At 35.0% G+C, this 21924-nt stretch overlaps 1 protein-coding gene across 10 annotated transcripts in view; it reads right to left on the bottom strand.

Moving 5' to 3' along the window:
- The window catches only part of SLC4A10 (solute carrier family 4 member 10), a 370258-nt gene extending 349839 nt beyond the window's left edge, over positions 1 to 20419 (bottom strand). For 4 of the 10 annotated variants that reach the window (XM_063648252.1, XM_063648253.1, XM_054478940.2 and 1 more), the window contains exon 1: positions 16809 to 17105. Coding sequence is in view for 2 of the 10 variants with exons in the window: in XM_063648250.1 (XP_063504320.1) it covers positions 16809 to 16856 (48 nt within the window). In the remaining 8 variants the exon portion in view is untranslated. Of the gene's footprint in view, positions 1 to 16808; positions 17108 to 17163; positions 17263 to 20355 lie in introns of those variants that run through there. The other 6 variants (XM_063648255.1, XM_063648249.1, XM_063648250.1 and 3 more) reach the window with 5 other exon arrangements.
- Positions 20420 to 21924: the final 1505 nt, after the last annotated feature.

Genomic DNA, 21924 nt, shown 5'->3' with positions numbered 1-21924 from the left:
CCCTAATTTCAGCTCTTAAGAACCAATTGTTTTTTCAAACCTCTTAAAGATAAAAAGCAGGATTATTAAATCAGAGCATTATGAGCAAGGTTCAAATCATCATGCTTTATTTCACTAACAACATATAGGGAGGCTTAGCAATTTTACTTTTGTCAAATTTGTCATATATTATGACTTTTGGACAGTTCTTCAACATGGTTTTGATGACACAAAAGCTATTGGATAGTTCAAATAAGAATGAGTATCTTCATAAGAAGTGACATAAATGAAAGTACATAAAAATCATCTTAATAGAATAAATAAAAACAAGTGTCTCTGTCTACTCTATCATATTGTAATAAACAGTAAGATTGGAAAAGGATAAGACACTGAAATACCTTAACTGGACCTCTTTCAACTTTGTTCTTAAAAACTAAAAAAAAAAAAAAAGAATGTCGTTTTTGAGGAAGCAAACGAACCGTTTCATTCATTATTCAAAGACTGAAAATTGTCATGGCCAAAATGGTATCTAGAGAGGATCTGTAATGATGAGGCTGGAGACTTATACCTTATACCTTATAATGTACAAGGGAGCCAGGTACACAAGCATTTCAGTAATACCTTGTTACTCATGAAATTCACCTACTGGTAAACTAAATTAAATAATGTTTCAAATAGTTCAATGTTTCGTTTGAGCTGTGATTTTTAAAGAAAAAAGAAAAAGCAGGCCAGGGAGGGTGGTGTGTGCCTGCAGTTCCAGCTACTTGGGAGGCTGAGGTAGGAGGATAGCTTGAGACCAGGATTCGGAGGCTGCAGTGCACTGTGATGATCATGCCTGTAAACAGCCACTGCACTCTAGCAAGAGCAACATGGCAAGACCCCATCTCAGAAAGAAAGAAAGAAAGAAGGAAGGAAGGAAGGAAGGAAGGAAGGAAGGAAAAAAAGAGAACGCTTACTTCATAGAGAAATACTGATAGCAAACAAAGTTGTAAATGGAATACAAAGGAAAGTTAGTAAAATGTTTATCGAGTTAATTGACAAAGTTTGTTAAATACCATTGAGGCTTCTAGTGGAAGTGAAAACTGGTATACAATCTTTCTGGAAATAATTTTAACAATACTTATAGATAGCCTCAAAAATTAGCCCAGCAGCTCCTTAATGACATGGTTCATTCCAGAGTGGAGTCAGGGAAAATATAAGACGATGTTGAAAAACTCTGTGGTACCAGACTGTAAGGGAGCATTCACAAAAGGATGGAAGCATGCTAAAAGAACATGGGAGCCCTGAATTGAGAGAATTCATTGAGAAAGAGTTCTCAATGTCCACAGATGAAACAATCAAACAATCTGAGCAACAAAGTACTGGACTACGACCCAGAAAATAAAATAAATACCTTTGAGTCCTTACTGAAATAAATAAATAATTGAATAAAAAAATGGAGAAGTAACAGCTCTTCTCCACAGATAACCAATATCTAAATGCAGAAAGAATAAGAGAAATAGTCACCATGAGCTATTATAAATGGAATTGCTTTCTTGATTTATTTTTCAGATAGTTTCCTGTTGGCATATAAAAATGTTACTAATTAGCATTTTGGACTTTGTATTCTGCAATTTTACTGCACTTATGTTCTAGCTCTAACAGTTTTTTGGTGAAGTGCGTAGGGTTTTTCATATATGAGATCATGTAGTCTGCAAACAGGGACAATTTTTGACTTCTCATTTCCAATTTAAATGACCTTTATTTCTTTCTTTTGCCTAATTGCTCTGGCTAGGACTTCCAGAATTATGTTGAATAAAAGTGGTAAAGTGGGCATCCTTATCTTGTTTTAGATTTCTGAAGAAAAGCTTTCTACTTTTCCCCATTCAAGTATGATGTTAACTGTGTGTTTGCCATATATGGCCTTTATTGTGTTAAGGTATGTTCCTTCTCTACCTAATTTGGGAGGGTTTTTATCACAAAGGGATATTAAATTTTATCAATTGCTTTTTGTGCATCTATTGGGATGATCATATGGTTTTTGTTCTTCTTTCTGTTAATGTGATGTATCACATTTATTGATTTACATATGTTTAACCATCCTTGCATCCCTGAAATAAGTCCCACTTGATTGTAGTGAATGATCTTTCTGATGTGCTGGGTTCAGTTTGCTAATATTTTGTTCAGGATTTTTATGTATATGTTCATCAGGGATATTGGCCTGTAGTTTTCTTATTTTGTTGTGTCCTTGTCTGGTTTTGGTATCAGGGTATTGCTAGCCTTATCAAATGAGTTTGGAAAAATTTCCCCTCACTTCAATTTCTGGAATAGTTTGAGAAGAATCGTATTTGTTCTTTATGTGTTTGGAAGGATTCAGCAGTAAAGCCATTAGGACCTGGACTTTTCTTTGATGGGAGACTTTTTATTACTGATTCAATCTCATTACTTGTTATTGGTCTGTTCTGGTTGTCTACTTCTTCATGATTCAGTCTTGGCAGGTTGTATGTTTCTAGGAACATATCCATTTCTTCTAGGTTTTCCAATTTTTTGTTGTATAGTTGTTGATAATGATCCTTTGTGTTTCTTAGACCATGAGTTGAAATGTCTCCTTTTTTATCTCTGATTTTATTTATTTGTCTTTCTTTTTTTCTTAATTGGTCTAGCTCAAAATTTGTCTTTTTTTATCTTAAAAAAAAGAAATACCTATAAATAAATTTAACCAAAGAGATGAAAGATCTCTAAAATAAAAACTATAAAACATTTAGGAAAGAAACTGAAGAAGACACAAATGAAAACATATCCCATGATGATGATTTGGAAGAATTAATATTGTTAAAACACTCATACTACTCAAAGCAATCTACAGAATTAATGTAGTCCCCATCAAAATACCAATGACAGTCTTCACAAAAATATAAAAAATCTTAAATTTTGTATGGAAACCCAAAAGACCTTAAATATCCAAAGATATCTGAGCAAAAAGAAGAAAACTAGAGGTATCACACTAACTAACTTCAAAATATACTGCAAAACAATAGTAACCTAACTATCATTGTGCTGGTATAAAAACAGATCCATAAATCAATGAAACAGAATAGAAAACCCAGAAACAAATCCACATATTTACAGCCAAATGATTTTTGACAAAGGCACCATGAGCACATATTGGAAAAAGCCTTGTCAATAAATCATGCTGGGAAAACTATGTCCACATGCATAAGAATGAAACTAGACCCCTATGGATCACCATATACAAAAATCAACTCAAAATGGATTAAAGACTTAAATGTAAGACCTGAAACTATAAAACTACTAGAAGAAAACACGTCGAGGAAATGCTTCATGATATTGGTCTGGGCAAGGATTTTCTGGATAAGAACTCAAAAGCACAGGCAACAAAAGCAAAAACAGACAAATGGGATTACATTAAGCTGAAAAGCTTCTGCTCAGTAAAGGAAACAATAAACAGAGCAAAAAGACAACTTAATTGGAGAAAATGCTTGCAAACCTTGCATCTGACAAAAGGTAAATATCCAGAATTTATAAGAAACTCAAACAATTAAATAGCAAAAAATTAAATCAGAAACTCAAACAGCAAAAATTAAATCACCTAATTTAAAAATGGGCAAAAGATCTGATTAGGCATTCATCAAAATAAGACATTCAAGTGACTAACTAGCATATGAAAAACTGCTCAACATCACTAACAATCAGGGAAATGCAAATCAAAATCACAATGAGATATCACTCCGGTTAAAGTGGCTATTGTCAAAAAGAGAAAACAAACAAACAAATGCTGGCAAGAATGTGATTTTCTCACAATTGGTGAGAATGTAAATTTGTACAGCCATTATGGACAATATCCTCAAAAAATTAAAAATAGAACTGTCATATGACCCAACAATCCCACTACTGGCCATATATCTAAAGGAAATGAAATCCATATGTTGAAGAGATATTTGTACTCCCATGTTTACAGCAACACTATTCACAATATCCAAGACATGGAGTCAAATTAAGTGTCCATCAATGAATGAGTGGATTTAAAAATGTAAGCCAGATAGGCTGGACACAGTGGCTCACACCTGTAATCACAGCACTTGGGGAAGCCAAGGTGGGTGGATCACCAGAGGTCAAGAGTTCGAGACCAGCCTGGCAAACATGGTAAAAACCTGTCTCTACTAAAAATACAAAAAAAATTACCAGGAGTGGTGGCAGGCGCCTGTAGTCCCAGCTACTCGGGAGGCTGAGGCAGGAGAATTGCTTGAACCTGGGAGGTAGAGGTTGCAGTGAGCCAAGAATCGTGCTACTGCACTCCAGCCTGGGCAACAGAGTGAGACTCTGTCTCTCTCTCTCTCTCTCTCTCTCTCTATATATATATATACATAAAATACATATATATATACATAAAATAATAAAAATAAAAATGTAGGCCAGGTATAGTGATGAACGCCTGTAATCCCAGTGCTTTTGGGAGGCAGAGGCATGAGGATTGCCTGAGGCCAGTAGTTCAAGACCAGCCTGAGCAACATAGTGAGACCCTGTCTCTACAAAAAAATAAAAAAATAAAAATAAAAAAATTAAAAATTAATTAGACAGGCATGGTAGTGCACACTTGTAGTCCTACCTACTCAAGATGCTGAGGTGAGAGGACCACTTGGACCCAGGTCCTTGAGGCTGCAGTGAACCATGATTGCACAACTAAACTCCAACCTGGGTGACAGAGCAAGACCTTGTCTCTTAAAAAAATAAAAAGGCCAGGCATGGTGGCTGTAATTCCAGCACTTTGGGAGGCCAAGGCAAGTGGAACACCTAAGGTCAGGAGTTCGAGACTAGCCTGGCCAACATGGTGAGACCCCATCTCTACTCAAAATACAAAAAAAATTAGCCAGGTATGGTGGCGGGCGCCTGTAATCCCAGCTACTCAGCAAGATAAGGCAGGAGAGTTGCTTAAACCCAGGAGGTAGAGGTGGCAGTGAGCTGAGACCGTGCCACTGCACTCCAGCCTGGGCAACAAGAATGAAACTCCAACTCAAAAAAGGTAAATAAACAACAAATAACACAAATAAAAATAAAAATGTAATATACACACACAATGGAGTACTATTTAGCCACAAAAAAAGAATGAAATCCTGTCATTTACAACATAGACAAACGTACAGAACATTATGTTAAGTGAAATAAGTCCAGCACAGAAGGACAAATACTGCATGATCTCACTTATACAAAGGTCTTCAAAAAGTTCACAGAAAATGTGTATGATAAAGAAATTTGCATGAATTTCAAAAAAATTTGCACCAAAATAAACTCATACTAACTTGTTATAACATGTCTGACGAGTATCTAGAGGCACCTAGAAAGATAAGACATGAGTTTGAAAAAAGCCCATATCAGAGCAACACAAATTCTGCTAAAATTGAACCAAGAACAAACATCAAATTTATGGTGAAGCCTGAGTGGAAGAATGGTGAAATCATCGATGCTTTATGGAGACAATGCCCAAAATAAATCAGCAGTTCACAAATGGATAACTCATTTTAAGAAGGGAAGAAACAATGTTGAAGCCCACAGTGGCAGACCATTCATATCAATTTTCAAGGGAGAAAATAATCTTGTTTGTGCCCTAATTGGAGAGGACCAATGATTAACAGCACAAGCAATAGCCAACACCACAGCTATAACCAATACTTCAGCTTACTCAATTCTGACTGAAAAATTAAAGTTTAGCAAACTTTCAACTAAAACAGTGCCAAAATCACTGCACCCAAATTATCTGCAGGCAAGTGCAGAACTTTCAATTAAAATTTTAAGCAAGTGGAATCAATGGCTTTACCAGAATGATCCTGAAGACAAAGCACAATCAAAGTAATGACTACCAAGAGGAGGATATGGTCTAGTCAAAGCAAAAGCAGACCCATTAATAACAAAGGTCATGGCATCGGTTTTTTGAGATGCTAAAGTCATTTTGCTTGTGGACTTTTTGGAGGGCCAAGGAATGACAACATCTGCTTAGTATGAGAGTGTTTTGAGCAAGTTAGCCAAAGCTTTAGCAGAAAAATGCCCAGAAAATCTTCACCAGAGAGTCTTTCTCTACCACAACAATGTTCCTACACATTCCTCTCATCAAACAAGGGCAATTTTGAAGGAGTTTCAATGAGAAATTATTAGGCACCCACCTTAAAGTCCTGATTTGGCTCATTCTAATTTCTTTTTTGTGTGAATCTTAAAAAAAATACATAAAGGGCACCCATTTTTCTTCAGTTATTAATGTAAAAGAAAGACTGCATTGACACTGTTAAATTCCCAAGACCCTTGGTTCTTTAGGGATTAATTAAATGGCTGGTATCATCACTTACAAAAGTGTCTTGAACTTGATAGAGCTTATATTGAGAAATAAAGTTTATAATTTATTTTTATCTTTTAATTACATTTTTCTACAAACCTTTCGAAGTCTCCTTATATGTGGAATCTTAAAAAGTTGTTTCCGTAGAAGTAGAGAATAGAATAGTGGTTACTAGAGGCTGGGGAATGTAGGGAGAAGGGAATGATGGGTAAAGGTTGGTTAATGGGCACCAAGTTATAGTTAGATAGGAGGAATAAGTCCTGGTATTCTATTGTACAGTACAGTGACTACAGTTAACACTTATGTATTGTACATTTCAAAATAGCTAAAATCAAGGATTTTGAATGTTTTCATAATAAAGAGATAAGTGTTTGAGGTGATGGATATGTTAATTACCCTTATTTGATTATTATACAATGTATACTTGTATCAAAACATCATACCATACATACTTACAAAATAAATATGTATAATTATTATGTGTCTATTAAAAACCGAATAAAAGTTTTAAAAAGTCATGAGGCAGACACCTCCATAAGTGCTACAGGAAATATTTACCAATGAGTGCTAAAATTAATGTGCAAAAGTTTGAGGAGAAATAGGATATTCACATAGTCTCAAAGTATCTCCCCAAATATATTATTACAAAGGGAAACTTCTTTGACTTTTCAATGGGAAAAAAACAGAAGATACCTCCATAATCAAAGTTAATGTCACGAGAAGTAAGATATGTATATCCTGGTATAAAGAAAGGAAAATGGAACATCACTTCTACAGTATTATTGACAAACAATGCATAACCTCAATCTAACTATGAAAACCTCAAACACAAATTGAGTAATAATCTCCAAAAAGTTGACCTGTACACTTCAAGAGTGACAAGGTCATGAAAGAAAAAGACTCAGTAACTGTCACAAACTGGAGATTAAAGAAATGTGATATCTAAACACAATATGGTACTCTGAATTGTATCCTAGAACAGCAAATGGACATTAGTGAAAACACTGGTGATATTCAAATATGGTAGTTTAGTTAATATAATTGTATCCATGTTAACTTTCTAGTTTTTAGAAAGTTTTTAGAAAGTTAAGGTAAGGTGGATGAAAAGGATATGGGAATTCTGTACTATTTTTGCAAGTATTCTGTGAGTAAAAATAGTCTCAAAATAAAAAGCTAAAACATGACAAAATTAGTTTATATTTACTTTTGATGCCCTCCAAATGATCTTAAAAATCAAGTATTAATTTTATAATTAGAAAAAGGATTATATTGTATTATAATTATCAATTTATATTATTGACATACTTCTATATTACTGTCAAATGGATAAATCGAGTTATTGAGTAAGCATTATTGAATCAAGGACTGAATTAATTGTGCATATCAGGTAATGATTTTCATTCAAAAGGAAAACTATTAAGCCAAGAATAAGAATAATAGCTACTATTACTGAGTCATTAGTCTAAATGATATAATATGTATTTTTTTCATTGCTTTTCACAAACCTGGGAGATAGATATATTATTACCATTCCTATTTCATAGGTAAGAAAAGTAAGACTTTGAAAACCTAGATAACTTGCCAAAGTTGACACACCTCCTAACTGAAACTTTTAGAATTTTCCAACTCCAATGTCCAAACTCTTAACAATTAGTGTCTGCTAGTGTTGCTGCTTAATCTATTACTCATGATGTATTTAACAAGGAGTTCTATGCACTTGGTTCTGTGAGAGCAGCACAAAAATTACCTAAAATAAGCTGCTTTCAAGAATCTAGCTACTGATTGAGGCAACAAGTTATATGTATTTGCATTTAAGTAAAATAATTTACATACAGATGCTACTCAACTTACAATGGAGTTATGCTCTGGTAAACCCATTGTAAACTGAAAATATCATAAATTGAAAGTGCATCTTCCATATATGGCATTTTCCATTTACAATGGGTTTATCCAGAGGTAACACCATGGAAAGTTGAGGCGTATACTGAATGTCCATAGATTTTGCACCCTGGTAAAGTTGAAAAATCATAAGCAAGCCATCATAAATTGAAATCATCAGGGTATATATACATGTATATACACAATATTGCGAAGTAATAGGTAATATGCTAAATAAGTAAATAAGCACTTAATTTTCTAGCCCATTATGGTTTATTGTTAAAAAGGCTGTTTTATGGCAAAACTTAGTCTCCCAGCATTCTTACGGTTAAAATAATTTAAAAATATATGATGATTTTTCTATTTTGTTGATATTTAAGGCAAAAATTTTCAAGCTTTAATGTACATGAGAATCACCTAGAGGTTTTTTTTAATGCTGGTTTCCTTAGTACTATCCTTTAATATTCTCAGACTGTAGGCTTAAATAAGGCCCGGAACTTGAATTTATAACTAGCCCTCCTGACAATTCTGATGCAGGTGGTCCTCGAGAGTAAGGTTTTCAATAACTCCATTGTTTAGGAAAAAAATACCAAATTTTTATATTTACTGTAAGTGTTCTGTCAATTATATATGACATGTTTTTAACAGACATTTATATCACAAAGTTATACTACAAAGTACATGATTATGCACTAAAATAACAAATTATATTATACCTTAAGGGTGTGTCTTGCTGCTGGCTCTGTGTTGGGTTTCTTGTGTGTATGTGGTAGGTTTTTTTTTTTTCATTTTTAAACCACATTCATATATCTGAGAAAATCAGAAGCATTTGGAGAGGTTTATTCCCAGAAAACCTTAAATATCAACAGAAATTCACCACTTTGTGAAAAAAAGCAGTATGGATCTAACAATAACGAAATGTGCTTCCTAAGCAGAGCTATGTTTTGATCCCATCTGGTAGTTGTTATACACCTACTTTTTATGTCACTTGCTTTCTGAAATTTGACTAGGTCATCATCTTTGATATCAAAGCCTTATTAGTCAAAAGGGGGAAAAAAGACACTAGAAAGAAATAGCCTTCTCTAAATAATTTTGGTTTTCCAGAATTAGCAAGAACAAGTGGAGTTACAAATAAATGTTGGAGGCACTCCAGCAACCTAGCACATTCAATATGCAATGGGAAAATTCTGCCTTAAAAACTTGCTTATTAGATCCTTAGAGCATAATTTTCATGATGAATGAGCAAGTCTTGCTGATGTTGGTACAGGGACTTTGTCATTAATTCAAAACTATACGAAGAGTCTTTAGCTATAATATATCCTCACTCTATCCAACTGAGTTTGTAGATTAATCTCCATTTTCATCTTCTGAGAGCACCTCTCGAGTTCTGAGCTACTTGGAATTCAACATGAATTTGGTATTTAAGCTCAATGTAGGAACCACTATATAAATGGCACTTCTGCAATTTTTGTGTTATTCTTGCTGTATTGCATAGAAATTTACACTAAGACAAAACTGCAAAATATTGCCATAAGAAATTAGATATCTAAATACAGTGTGACTCAAGTGAAATAGCTCTCTCTCTCTCTGGTACATAAAATGCACCATATATTCTCTTAACTCAGCTTTGAAGATATATTCCAAGACCTCTAGGTCTGCAAATAACCTGAAACCCTGACAAATCTCAGCATTATCTCGACAAACAGAATCAAATTTGTGGTAATGAATTTCTTGTGGGGGGAGGAAGTTATTTTTATTTTGTGAATATTTTATTTGCCCTCTTCTTAATTTATATAAACGTAACTGATAAAAACATTTTTTGGATACTTGGCCTTCTCCTTGTTCATGATAATGCTAAACAGTAACTTACTTTTAAAACAATTTTTTGAAATAAAATTTACATAACATAAAATTCACCATTTTACAGTGTGCAGTTCATTGGTTTTTAGTATATTCAGAGTGTTGTGTAACCATCACCGCCACATAATTTCAAAACATTTCCATCACTGCAAAAAGAAACTCTGTACCTATTAGCAGTCACTCCTAACTCTCCCCTACATCCCAGGTCCTGGCAACCACTAATCTACTTTATGCCTCTAAGGATTTGCCTATTCTAGACATTTCATATAAATGGAATCATGAAATATGTGGGCAAAAAAACCTGACATTTTATAGCACCTTGTATCAGAGTACTTTCATATCTTATTGGAGAGGAAGATGTGAAAGCTCATTTTATAACGGGATTCTTTTTTATTGTTTAATTAGCCTTAAGGGAGACAAGTTACTTATTAACTAGATAAAATATTTTCAAATCCTAGCTTAGCACTTCTTAGCTATGTGAACTTGGATAATTTATACAAATCTCTGGACCTCAGTTTCTCATCTGCAAGGCTGGAAAACATTAGCAACTTTTCAGGATTATCATGAGGATTACAGATGTTTGTACCTATCATGAGCCTGAGACAATATCTATTATTACTTTACAAACATTGCCTAATTTCCATTTTAATTTGAAACTCAGCTGTTGATGTTATGCTAGTAATAGAGACTATATAATAGTGGAAAGAATGATAAATGAATAATCAAGAGATTTGGACTCTAGGCTGAGTTCTGCCATTAACTAGCATCATAAGTAGCATGCCCTTAAATATATCTCTTTATGTCTTTGATGTCCAGTTCCATCATCCGTAAATTAAGGAGCCAGTCTAAAATCTAGACTCCAGTTGATCTCTACAATCCTCTGGTCAAAATATATATGAATCTATCTATTAAAAATAATGGTGTCAACAATGAATAACCTTCCAAAACAATCTATGTCAGAAAATAGAAAGGAGGAACACTCCCTAACTCAGTATGTGAGGCCATCACCCTAATACCAAAACCAAACAAAGATATTATAAGAAAAGAAGACTACAAACCAATATCCCTCATAAGCATGAATGCAAAAACTCTCTACAAAATATTACCAAATCAAATCCAACAACATATAGAAAACTGACAACACCAAATGCTGGTAAGTGGGTGGAGCAAGAGGAACTCTCATTCATTGCTCGTGAGAATACTATGTAGTATAGCCACTACTAAAGACAGCTTGGCAGTTTTTAAAAATACTAAATACTCTTATACAATCCAGTAATAACACTCCTTAGTATTTACCCAAAGAAATTGAAAACATGTCCACACAAAGATCTGCACATGGATGTTTATACCAGACTTATTCATAAATGCCAAACTTGGAGGCAACCCAGATATTTTTCAGGGCGTATATGGATAAATAAACTGTAGTACATCAAGGCAATGAAATATAATTCAGTGATAAACAGAAATGAGATATCAAGCCATGAAAAAACATTTAAATGCCTATTACTAAATGAAAGAAGCCAATCTGAAAAGGCTATGTACTGTGATTCCAACTATATAATACTCTAAAAAATGCAAAACTATGAAGAAAGTAAAAAAGTCAGTGGTTGCCAGGGGTTAGTGGAAAGGAAGGGATCAATAGGCAGAGCACAGAGGATCTTTAGGGCAGTGAAATGACTCTGTATAATACTATAATGGTGGATACATGTTATTATAAATTTGTTCAAAACTATAGGATGTCCAACACCAAGTCCTAATGCAAACTGTGGACTTTGGGTGATAATGTTTCATCAACCGTAACAAATGTACCACTCTAGTGAGAGATCTTGTTAATGGGGGGGCTATGTATGTGTAAGGGGCAGGGGATATATGGGAAATCTCTGTACCTTCTGCTTAATATTGCTGTGAACCTATATCGCTCTAAAAAATAAGACCTACTAATATATATATATATATAAAATTCCATAAAAGATGCAACACACACAAATTATTCCCTTTTTCTAAAAAAAAAAAAAAAGTAGTACACCCCAAAGAGTATCTGAGACAACTGTTTGTGGTGCGAGAATATATTAAAACTTCAATCTAAATGTATTTTACCTAAAAATAAAACATAAAACTTAACTAATATTTACTGTATAGATTGACAATGGTGTCCTCACAGGAAGTCAAATGATCATTGTCATGTGTCCTGTGTGATATGGGAAAGGAAGAGTTGAAGTCTCTCTCACAGAAGGGCTGAGAGTGGCATCCACATTTCTCCATTTACTTGCGGTACATCGTAATACACTTCAATCTATTCATGCCCAGTTTAGACCTCTGAAGCAACCATCATTCCAGGTTAGAAAGAAATGATATATTGGAAGTATCATTGTATTCTGACCGTGCTCTCTGACTCTATTTGAGTTCCAGACCTTGGCCCAGATATTTTCTAACTCTTCATCATAAACTAGCCCACTTCCTAATCTGATCTCAATATTTTTATCATAAACATAATATTAATAAATAAGTAAACTCAATACCTATAGCCTTCAGATTCTACCACTCATTCCCAACCTTAGCATTCCATACACATATTTTATTTCTACAGTCACTCACCATGCTAGAGTAACAATTCAAATCATGAAAGTAGAAATGGGGATTAATTTCTTATACTGCATTTTGCTTCCTACTGACTACAAGGTGTAGTGAGTATGTTTTCTTTAAACTCAGATTATAATTTAAATTTCAATTCAAATTGAATAGAAAAAACAATATTACTTAGCCAATCCATGTGCTCTTTTTGTTACTTTGACATTTTAGTCCCATTTCCTTTCCCTGATTTAATAATATTAAAGACTTTTTATAACTTTTTTCCACAAATGAAACAATTCAATAAACTGGGCCACTTGGAAATATGGAATTAGCATTTTCTAAAAGTACTAAATCCAATCATCTATCCTATATCATCAAATTACCTTTTAAAAGTGAACTATACCGTAGTTTTATACCTTAGGGAAATGTTATGAGTAAGCTCAACTTAAGTCCTTTTTCAGACATCAGAATCTTAGAAGGGATCCAAAGTGGACTCACTGTAGATCACCCAAGATTAAACGTCATGAGATAAAAATATTTGTTATATATTCTGCTGGAAGCTTCTTCCATGGCCTGATAATTTTTAAATTGTTAGGTTACTCCTAAAAGCAAATTCAACATTGAATATCAAAGGAAAATGTGAAATCATAATGCAATCCTAAATATCGGGCTTCAAACTTTTAAAAGGCTAATTCCATTCTTACTAAAATGATATCACCATTATTACTGTTACATATATTCTCCATATATATCCATATCAAAGAGGTTATAACAATTATTAAATATTTGAGGAGAAAGCAGCAGTCTCTTAAAAAGTTAAATCAAGTCCTATTTCTAGTCTAGCTGGAGTGTGAGGTTTCACATATATAGGGTGTTTGCCTGCCTTATTTATTGCTGCATCTCCAGCACCAAGAATGTGTTTGGCCAACAGTAGGCACTTAAGAGAATACATCTTTCTGACACAATTTTTCTGTAACTTCAGACATAACAGTCAGTTGCTACCAAAACCAGACTATACACTTAGCCAACAAGAGTGAACGCCCTAACCCTTGGAGTGATTAGAGTCTACAAAATGCAATGATGGCTTGTCCAGCAAAAGGAAATTATCATTGAATCTTCCTAAGAAGGACTGGGAAAAAAAGAGAAACATATCTAGGCCTCCTCTGCCCATATCCTTCAAATGTACTTTATATATACTATACTAAATGGAGGTAAACCCTGGGAGGCTTAATGAGAATCTGTTCCTCCATTTCACTTGAGTCAGGATTAATACATTCACTCATTTGACATACTTATCTATTCTTATTTTTCTTTCTCTTTCACTTCTCTACCTTTCTACTTCTGACTGCTTCTGTCCCATATCTAATCTTGGCTTTTAATGCCTGTCCAATTGGCTCTCCAAACATACTGCAAAGTTTTCATAATTATAACTAAAAAACTCCACCTCCCACCTCCACTATGAAGAGTCTTTTCCAGTTCTCCATTTTCCACTTTTCCTTCTTGGTAGAAAGTACTGACAAGCCATTTCTCATAAAAACCTGAAACCTATACATCCTCTCAGTATCTACATTGAGATGAATATAGCAACAATATATTCATTTTACAGCAACATTGTCAATGACAATAGCAAGTTTTATCGAACACTTACTAAATGTCAGGAACTTCATATAAGTTATTTAACTTATTCCAAAACTCAAGAGATATATAATAACATTCCCTTTTCATTTTTCAGTTGAAGAAACTATGACTTACAACTTTCCCAATATCATATAACAAATAAATAGCAGTGTTGGGCCTTGACTGCGTTCTACATATTATGCTATATTGTCTCTCACAAAATTATTTGCAAAGTCGTCTGATTAATTTTCTAAAACAGAGCCCAGAGCTCTCTTCCAAGCATAAAAACTTCAGTCCAGGAACTGATCATGTTAAGGCTGGTTAAGAATGTAATGTAAAAAATATTGAATTTTTAAAAAAATTTCTGAACTAGTTTTAGATGACCTAAATTCTAGTCCTGGTTTCATCACTGGGTGATCTTAGACATGTTATTCAGACTCCCTGTGCCTCAATTTCTCACCTTGAAAATGAAAATAATAAAATCTGCTTTACATAACATGTTTGTTTTGAAAACTAAACAAAAAAAGGTTTTCATAAAAGCAACTGCAGGAGTTGCTATACAAGTATAAAACTGGACCAGTAATTCAGCATCCTCTCTAGCCCCTCAGGCGTGTTTTTCTTGTAATGATCTACTAATATGATTCTCTCTTACCATTAAACTGTCACTATTTTGTACTGACCATTAACCCCATGACTGCAAACTTTTGACTCTGGCCTTCGAAAATTTCCATCAGATGTATTGTAGACCTTCTTTTCTGGAAAGACTTGTATTTTCTCTGCTCTTTTAAGCTATAAATTGCTTGCCCATCTAGCCCAGTAATGTCATCCTCTTTTAAATTCCTCTAGTTAATCCTCATTTGGTCCTAAACCCTTTAACTGTTCCCCACAAGTGACAATCCATAAGCCACATCAAACTGGCTTTAGCCTGCTTTTCTAGGACAGGTTCCAACACCCCACCCCACCCCCACCACCAGCCAAAAAAAAGGGTTGGGGGTTTCCCTAAACCTTCCCTAATCCACATACCACGATTCCTGTGTATAGTTCCTGTCTCTCATCCAGGGAACAAGAGTTCCCTGGTATTCTTAACAGTATTTATTCTGAGTACTAACAGAATCCTAATTTATGTATTTGTTCAAGTTTGGGAAGATGGACAAATCTTTTACACTTATTTTTTATAACTCCACTTTGATGCCACAAAGAAATATCTCTACTTTTAGGCAGACAGGGTAATTGACAATCTTCTTTCTCCTGTTCCCTTTCTTCCGGCCCCCTACCCCGACACTGCCCCTGTCCTCTATTGAGACTCTATTCTTGGTGGTAACTCCTTGCATTCTTCCCATCACTCTGCTCCCTCCCTGCTCAAACCTGGCGTCCGCAAGAGAACTGGGCATGCTCAGTCGCCACAGTTGATTCCGAGGATGCAAACTGGAATCTTTTTGCAGCATGTGAGCCCGGCAGGAGAGGTAAGGCCCTGAAAATACAGTGGCCCAGAATTTGCCCACTCCTCCTACGGAAGCATTTTGTTGAAAACCTAGGAATGGACTCGGAAATGGACAGCTCACCGCCAGTCCCTTCCGCGCAAGGTGGGTCACCAACCTTAGTAACAGGGAGCTGAGAAACAGCCCCTCCGTCTGGTTTGGTGCAGGGAGGGGATTTCTGCTGTGGTAGCACTGATAGATGGCTGGAAGCTATGACTGTCATCTCTGTTGCATCAAGAAAATACTGGGGTTTTTTTTTTCTTTTTTTCTTAAACACAGCAACAGCAGCTGCTCCAGACTGAAAAAGATGTTGCCTGAAGATCTCCAAAGTCTGCGAGCCAGACAGAGAGATTGTGGAGAGGATAGGCAAATCAATCACTTACACAAAAATTAAATGTAGGGAAACAGCTTAAGAACCCAGAGATAAACAGATGGGCTATTACCAAATGACAGTTCAGAAACCTTTCTAATATTCAAATCTGAATTGTGTGCCTGTCCCCCAAAAATGCATACCTTCTTTGTACAAAAACCATGACACATTTCCCTTTGAGAAAGAGACAGAACACACACACACACACATACATACACACACACACACACACACACACGATCCTTCTGTTCTTTCCCCTGGTTTCTGTGGAGACTAAATCTCTAGAGCTGCAACAGCAGCAGATTCCCTCACCTCACTGCCTGGGGATGAGGCAGGGGGAGGAAATTCGACAGGGATTAAACATGATAAAAGGGGGCTTCTTTGCAAGGGCTTAAACCAGCACACAGCCTGAGAATCAGAGAGATAAGCAGTAACAGGCAGGCAGAGAGACACATAACTGCCCCTGCTGCTAAAACCTAGCCATTTCTTCAAACAGCAGCAAACATGAGACATTTCATCACCGTAGTGCATCCATATTGAGAAGGGGGGGAGAATCGTGTGCTTTGCTTTATGCATTTCAGTCTCCCAAGATGGGAGGAGACCCCTGTCCATATGTCGTAGGAGCTATCCACCACCCTAAAAGTACACTCGCTGCACCTAGCTAGCAGACCACTTGCCTAACAGGTTTTGCAGCAAACGCGGTTAATCTATGTGACAGCAGGTTGTCTCTTACCGTAGGCAGCAGCGGCTCCATTTGGGCTCCCTGGTCTTTAATCTCCATGTTTTGTAACGCCTCTGGAATAAGCACCTTGCTCTGCAGTGTCTTCAGTGTCTTACAAGCCCGACACTCGCTCTGCTTAGTATTCGGATCAGGTAGCTCTGAAGCAGGAGGCAATTGCACACTCCAACTCACCAGAGTCACATGGCTCCTACTCACTCGGGCTGCTGGCCAGGTTTTGCACTGAATGCCTTGGATCCCTGGGCCGGTAAGAGAGATCCCCCAAGCCCTGTATCACTGCCCACACCTGGCTACTAGTATAAAATACAGCAAGCAATGCTACAAGTCTAATGGGCATTAAGAATCTCACCTAAGATGCTCACTTTTCATATAGACTAGTCCAAGTTGGCCTCCAACCAAATCAGTCTGATTTTGACACTTTGAGGTAACTCGCTTCATTCTCAGAACCCTATAGGAGACATAATTCAAGCAAGATGATGTAAATAAGGTTTACTAGGTGTTCCGCTCTGAGTACCTGGGGGCTTTTAAAACAGATAAGATGACTTTAATATTAGCATGTCTTAGTGAGGCTGAAATATTCACCACCAACGACAACAAAATCAAGCATTTAAGTCACTGTTGACTCAATAAGATTGAACAGATATTTTCAGTATTTTAAAAGTGAAAAACTTAGGTAAGTCACACATTGTTAAAAGTAAAGTATATGTTTTTCTATGATTTCCCAACAAAAATGACAGAGAAAGAAAATATTTTGATAGTAGGAATGATCAAGATACTAAAGCACTTTGAAAAGACAATGAATCTGACGAGAATATATCCCTTTGTCTAAAAGTCTCAACAAAATAGGGTAGGGGATTATTTAAATAATCCACAGAAGAAAAGACATGCTCTTTTGTAGGAAGAAGTAGTTGGTGAAGATCATCAAGTGACTACACATATTTCCTAAAACTGATTATAGATCTAGAGTATTTTAAGTAATGAAGCCCATATATCACTGAACTCCAGACTAAGTGTATGGAGGTTACAAATGAAGAGTAATAAAGAACTTTCAGGGATTAAAAGAGGGTGACTAAAAATTATTAGCATAGTTTATCTTAAATAAGAATAACTTTACCAGATTCTAAAACCTTTAATAATCAGGAATGAATATTAAACTATTTTAAGCAATACACCAAAATTTTCCATAATGCTCATTGCAGGTGGAATTATGGATACCTTTTATCTGCTTTCCTTCTCAATACAATTCTTTACAACAAGCTTCTATTATTTTTATAAGAAAACATTTATTTTAAAACCCTAATGATTAATATATTTAAGTGGCTACTTTGTGCATAGCATACTGAGTTGATACCAAGGGTTTAAATAACAAGATATCTGACTAGGAATTTACTGATATTGGGGTCAATTTGATTTTCTACCACAGACTGATGAATAAAAGCTACCTTCCCATTCAAATGACCATAATCAACAACCACAAACAATTTGTTATAATAAAAATAATAACTTCACTTTAGAAAGATTGTTTCTATCCCATTGAGAAGCCTATGTTGTTCCACTTATATTTCTTCAAAGTTAATTTAAATATAACTAAGAAAAAGTCTGGCCCTTAATTCCAAAAGCCAAAATAAAAGTAAAATTGTATTTAAAATTACTTTTTAACAATATTTTCTTAAACTGTGTATTATTAAACCACAAAGGTACTTTGCTGGAACAACCATTGCTTGAGAGCTTACGATATGACAGAGCTACTATTTGTGCCAATATAATAGGACCTAGCCAGGGTTGCAACAGCAGACAGTCTACTTCTAAAGATCAAGAAAGCCTATGTATCTAAAGTTCTCTGATCCAAGATGTCAAATACTAGCCTAGCACAACAAAGTGGAGAAAATGATCCTCATTTAATCTGCTACCTATCTAATAGAATATATGAGAATTAATGCCCATGACCTGACAGAATGCATCCACATACTAAATAAGTCCCAATGAAGAAGATAGGTATAAAACTAATAATTCCTAGGAAGAAAATCATCAGTAGGTAGTGGAATTTTTACTAACAAAATCATAGAATTTTACAGCTCAACTTCTCCACTGATTTTCAAACTCAGAAAGTGAAGAGAAACATGGGAACAGGAAATACAAATTGCATGAACAACTTTTTCTCAACTACATATTATCTGCCTTGGAGATTCTGATATGTCCTTGGTGGGGGTGAGGAGAAGAAGTAGTCCAAGGTAAATTTTATATTTCTGCCAGTCTGGAGCTCTTTCCACTACAGTAAAGTTTCCTTGGATCTGAGATTATAAAAATAGGTTCCTGTTTAGCCTGCTCCTATTTAGAAATCCAATGAGATTCTATTAGTACAATTTGACAGCAATGATTTCAATCATCACATTAAAGTATTGCAAGACTGAATTTATCCAAGGAACGAAATGTTCCAGACACCCTACCGGAATGAGACAATAGTCTGATTTTCACTCAGTCAGTCCTACTATGTGTGAAGTACTATGCTACTTCCTGTCATACACAGCAATATTAAAGTGGAATTTTCCTCTCTGAAGAATGAAATAAAAGTAGGGATCGGCCACAAGCCAACTGCACAGACAGAGGAATAACAGAAAGTACTAAACAGAAGAGCCACCTTCCTGTCCAGTTGCCCAGGTTGTGACCAGTAGGAAAGGAATACAGCCACCATGGTGTGCTTCCTTCCTTGATCTCTCGTGTATCTTCGGACTCTTGCTGACCTCAAATTTTACTAATCCCTTAAGTAAGCAAGTCAGCATGGATTCAATGTACTTTCAGTTCCTACCTCCTTTTGCTATTTTAAGCCCCTGGTGTTAAAATATGCACATTAATATAATGTTTATCTTAGAGAAAAGACCATCTAGTATTGATTGTATTGGAAGAAAACACTGGATTCTAAAGGTATTGCCAACACTGATATTTCAAGAAAACACTTTCAGTCCTGGTGGTATTGAGTTTCTGGCTTAGATCTCAAAGTTCTTTGCTTTGGCCCTTTTTAACATAAAATAACTAAATTTTAGGTTGCATTGAGTTCAGAAATATATTCTGAACAGTAATACTATGTTAGTGTTAATATTACCAGTTCAAGAATAATATTTCAAAAAATTACTATTTTTCACATACGAAAATGCATCTATTTACATCATTTATTTATGTTTCATTCCTTTGTATCTCTTATCCCTTGAGACCTATACAAATGTTCTTAACAACTTAAAGCATTATTATGAAGATTTGTCAAATACAGTTGACCCTTGCCAAATACAGTTGACTAAAGTTTGTATTAAAACTATTAGTGATGGAGGGGTTGGAGGGACCAAGCCTCTGAGCAGTTGAAAATCTGTGTATAACTTTTGACTACCCCCAAACTCAGCTACAATACTGTTGACCGGAAGCCTTAATAATAACAGAAATAGTCAATTAACAGATATTTTATATGTTATATGTTTTATATACTTTCAATAAAGTAGGCTAGAAAAAAGAAAGTGTTAAGCAAATCATAAAGAAGAGAAAATATACTTACTGTTCATTAAGTGAAAGTGGATCATCATAAAGTCCTCATCCTCATTGTCTTCATTTTGAGTAGGCTGAGGAAGAGAAGGAAGAGGAAGATTGGTCTTGCTGTCTCAGGGGTGGCAGAGGTAGAAGAAAATCTACATATAAGTGGATCCACGCAGCTCAAACCTCTGTTGTTCAAGGGTCAATACAAAAGCATTTTGTTGAATTTGACCAACTCAAGAAATACCAAAAATGCTTTCTTGACAGCTTAAAAATGGTGGCACTTAACCATTAAGAAAAAGGGTAAGACTGCCTATTCTAAAACCTGGCATATCATAAGGAACTTCTTTATATAATATTAAAATTTAAAGGTGTCAAATGACACTACGTTTTTACAGATGTTCTTGGACTCCAACCCGATAATGACTCCAGTCATCAACTATGAAAAGAAATACATAAAATAAGTAATCAGGGAGCCCATTCCAACATTGGGCTAATGTCCACATTTAAAAAACTCTCTTAGTCCCACTTCTCTTAGTTCATGACTGATTTTTCCACTTCTAAAGATTGGAACAAAGACCTGCTTTTCACTTTTTGTCCCAATTGCCTCCTACAGGGAAACTCATAGAAGGCCTACTCTCTAGACTGAGTTCTAGAGGGCAGCATCTTAATTTAATTTAACTCAGTTCAATAAAAATTTGAGTACCTACCATGTGCTAGCAACTATACAGAAACAAATAATAAGACAGAGCCCCTGGACTCAAAGAGATAATTTAGAAGAGAACAAAGATAACATCATTCAGCAAAGTGCTATTTAAATTTTAAAAAATTCTGCAAAAATCAGAGGTAGACCAGAAGACAAAATGACTAACTTTTAATAGCATTTTTCTCACCCTTACCCCAGAGATTTAAAATCCTTAGGGGACTTGTTTTTATGGAAAGATCTAATTTTCCTTTGCTTGTTATATAAACAAGAAATATATGCATGCCTCAACTTATTACTTCTCCAATTATCAGCCTTTAAGCCTAATTATCACTGCCTTTGTTAAATGGTCCTGAATGTATCATTTCTATTCCTAACTTGAAAATAATCAATATCACACTTACAGAGTTAATCTTGTAACTAATCCTTAACGTGTCCTTTTGTATCCCAAGTTATGAAAAATTAAGCTAAAATAATCTTTATTCACAGTGTTCTATGTGTAAATTTTAGTGTACATTCTCAAATGACAACAAACAAGAAAAATCTTTGTGTTTATTATTGAGTTTGCACTCTATCTGTCAAAGAAAGATGGCAAATGTCATATGGGAAAAATGTAAGAAAAAATCAAAATGTACCTATAGCAATTTCTCAGCTTCATAATAAGCAACCAAACTATTAGTGAACAAAGAGTGTTCAGATGCCTTTTACATGGTCTTATATTACCTAAGAACCTGAATTTTTTTCATTTTGCTGTAATTTTCAGATTGTTCCACAATTCACGTGTTTACATATTATTTATGTAAAGGGCTTTTTTTCCTAACAGAGAGAAAATCTTATCTGAAGCTGTAATTTAGGCAAAGCATAAAATAATCTTATGTAGATCTTTTTTTA

This window comes from Pongo pygmaeus, chromosome 11 (genome assembly GCF_028885625.2).
Source record: "Pongo pygmaeus isolate AG05252 chromosome 11, NHGRI_mPonPyg2-v2.0_pri, whole genome shotgun sequence".
Lineage (NCBI taxonomy): Eukaryota > Metazoa > Chordata > Mammalia > Primates > Hominidae > Pongo > Pongo pygmaeus.
Note: the sequence above shows the minus strand (reverse complement) of the source record. Positions and strands in the feature narration are given on the sequence as shown.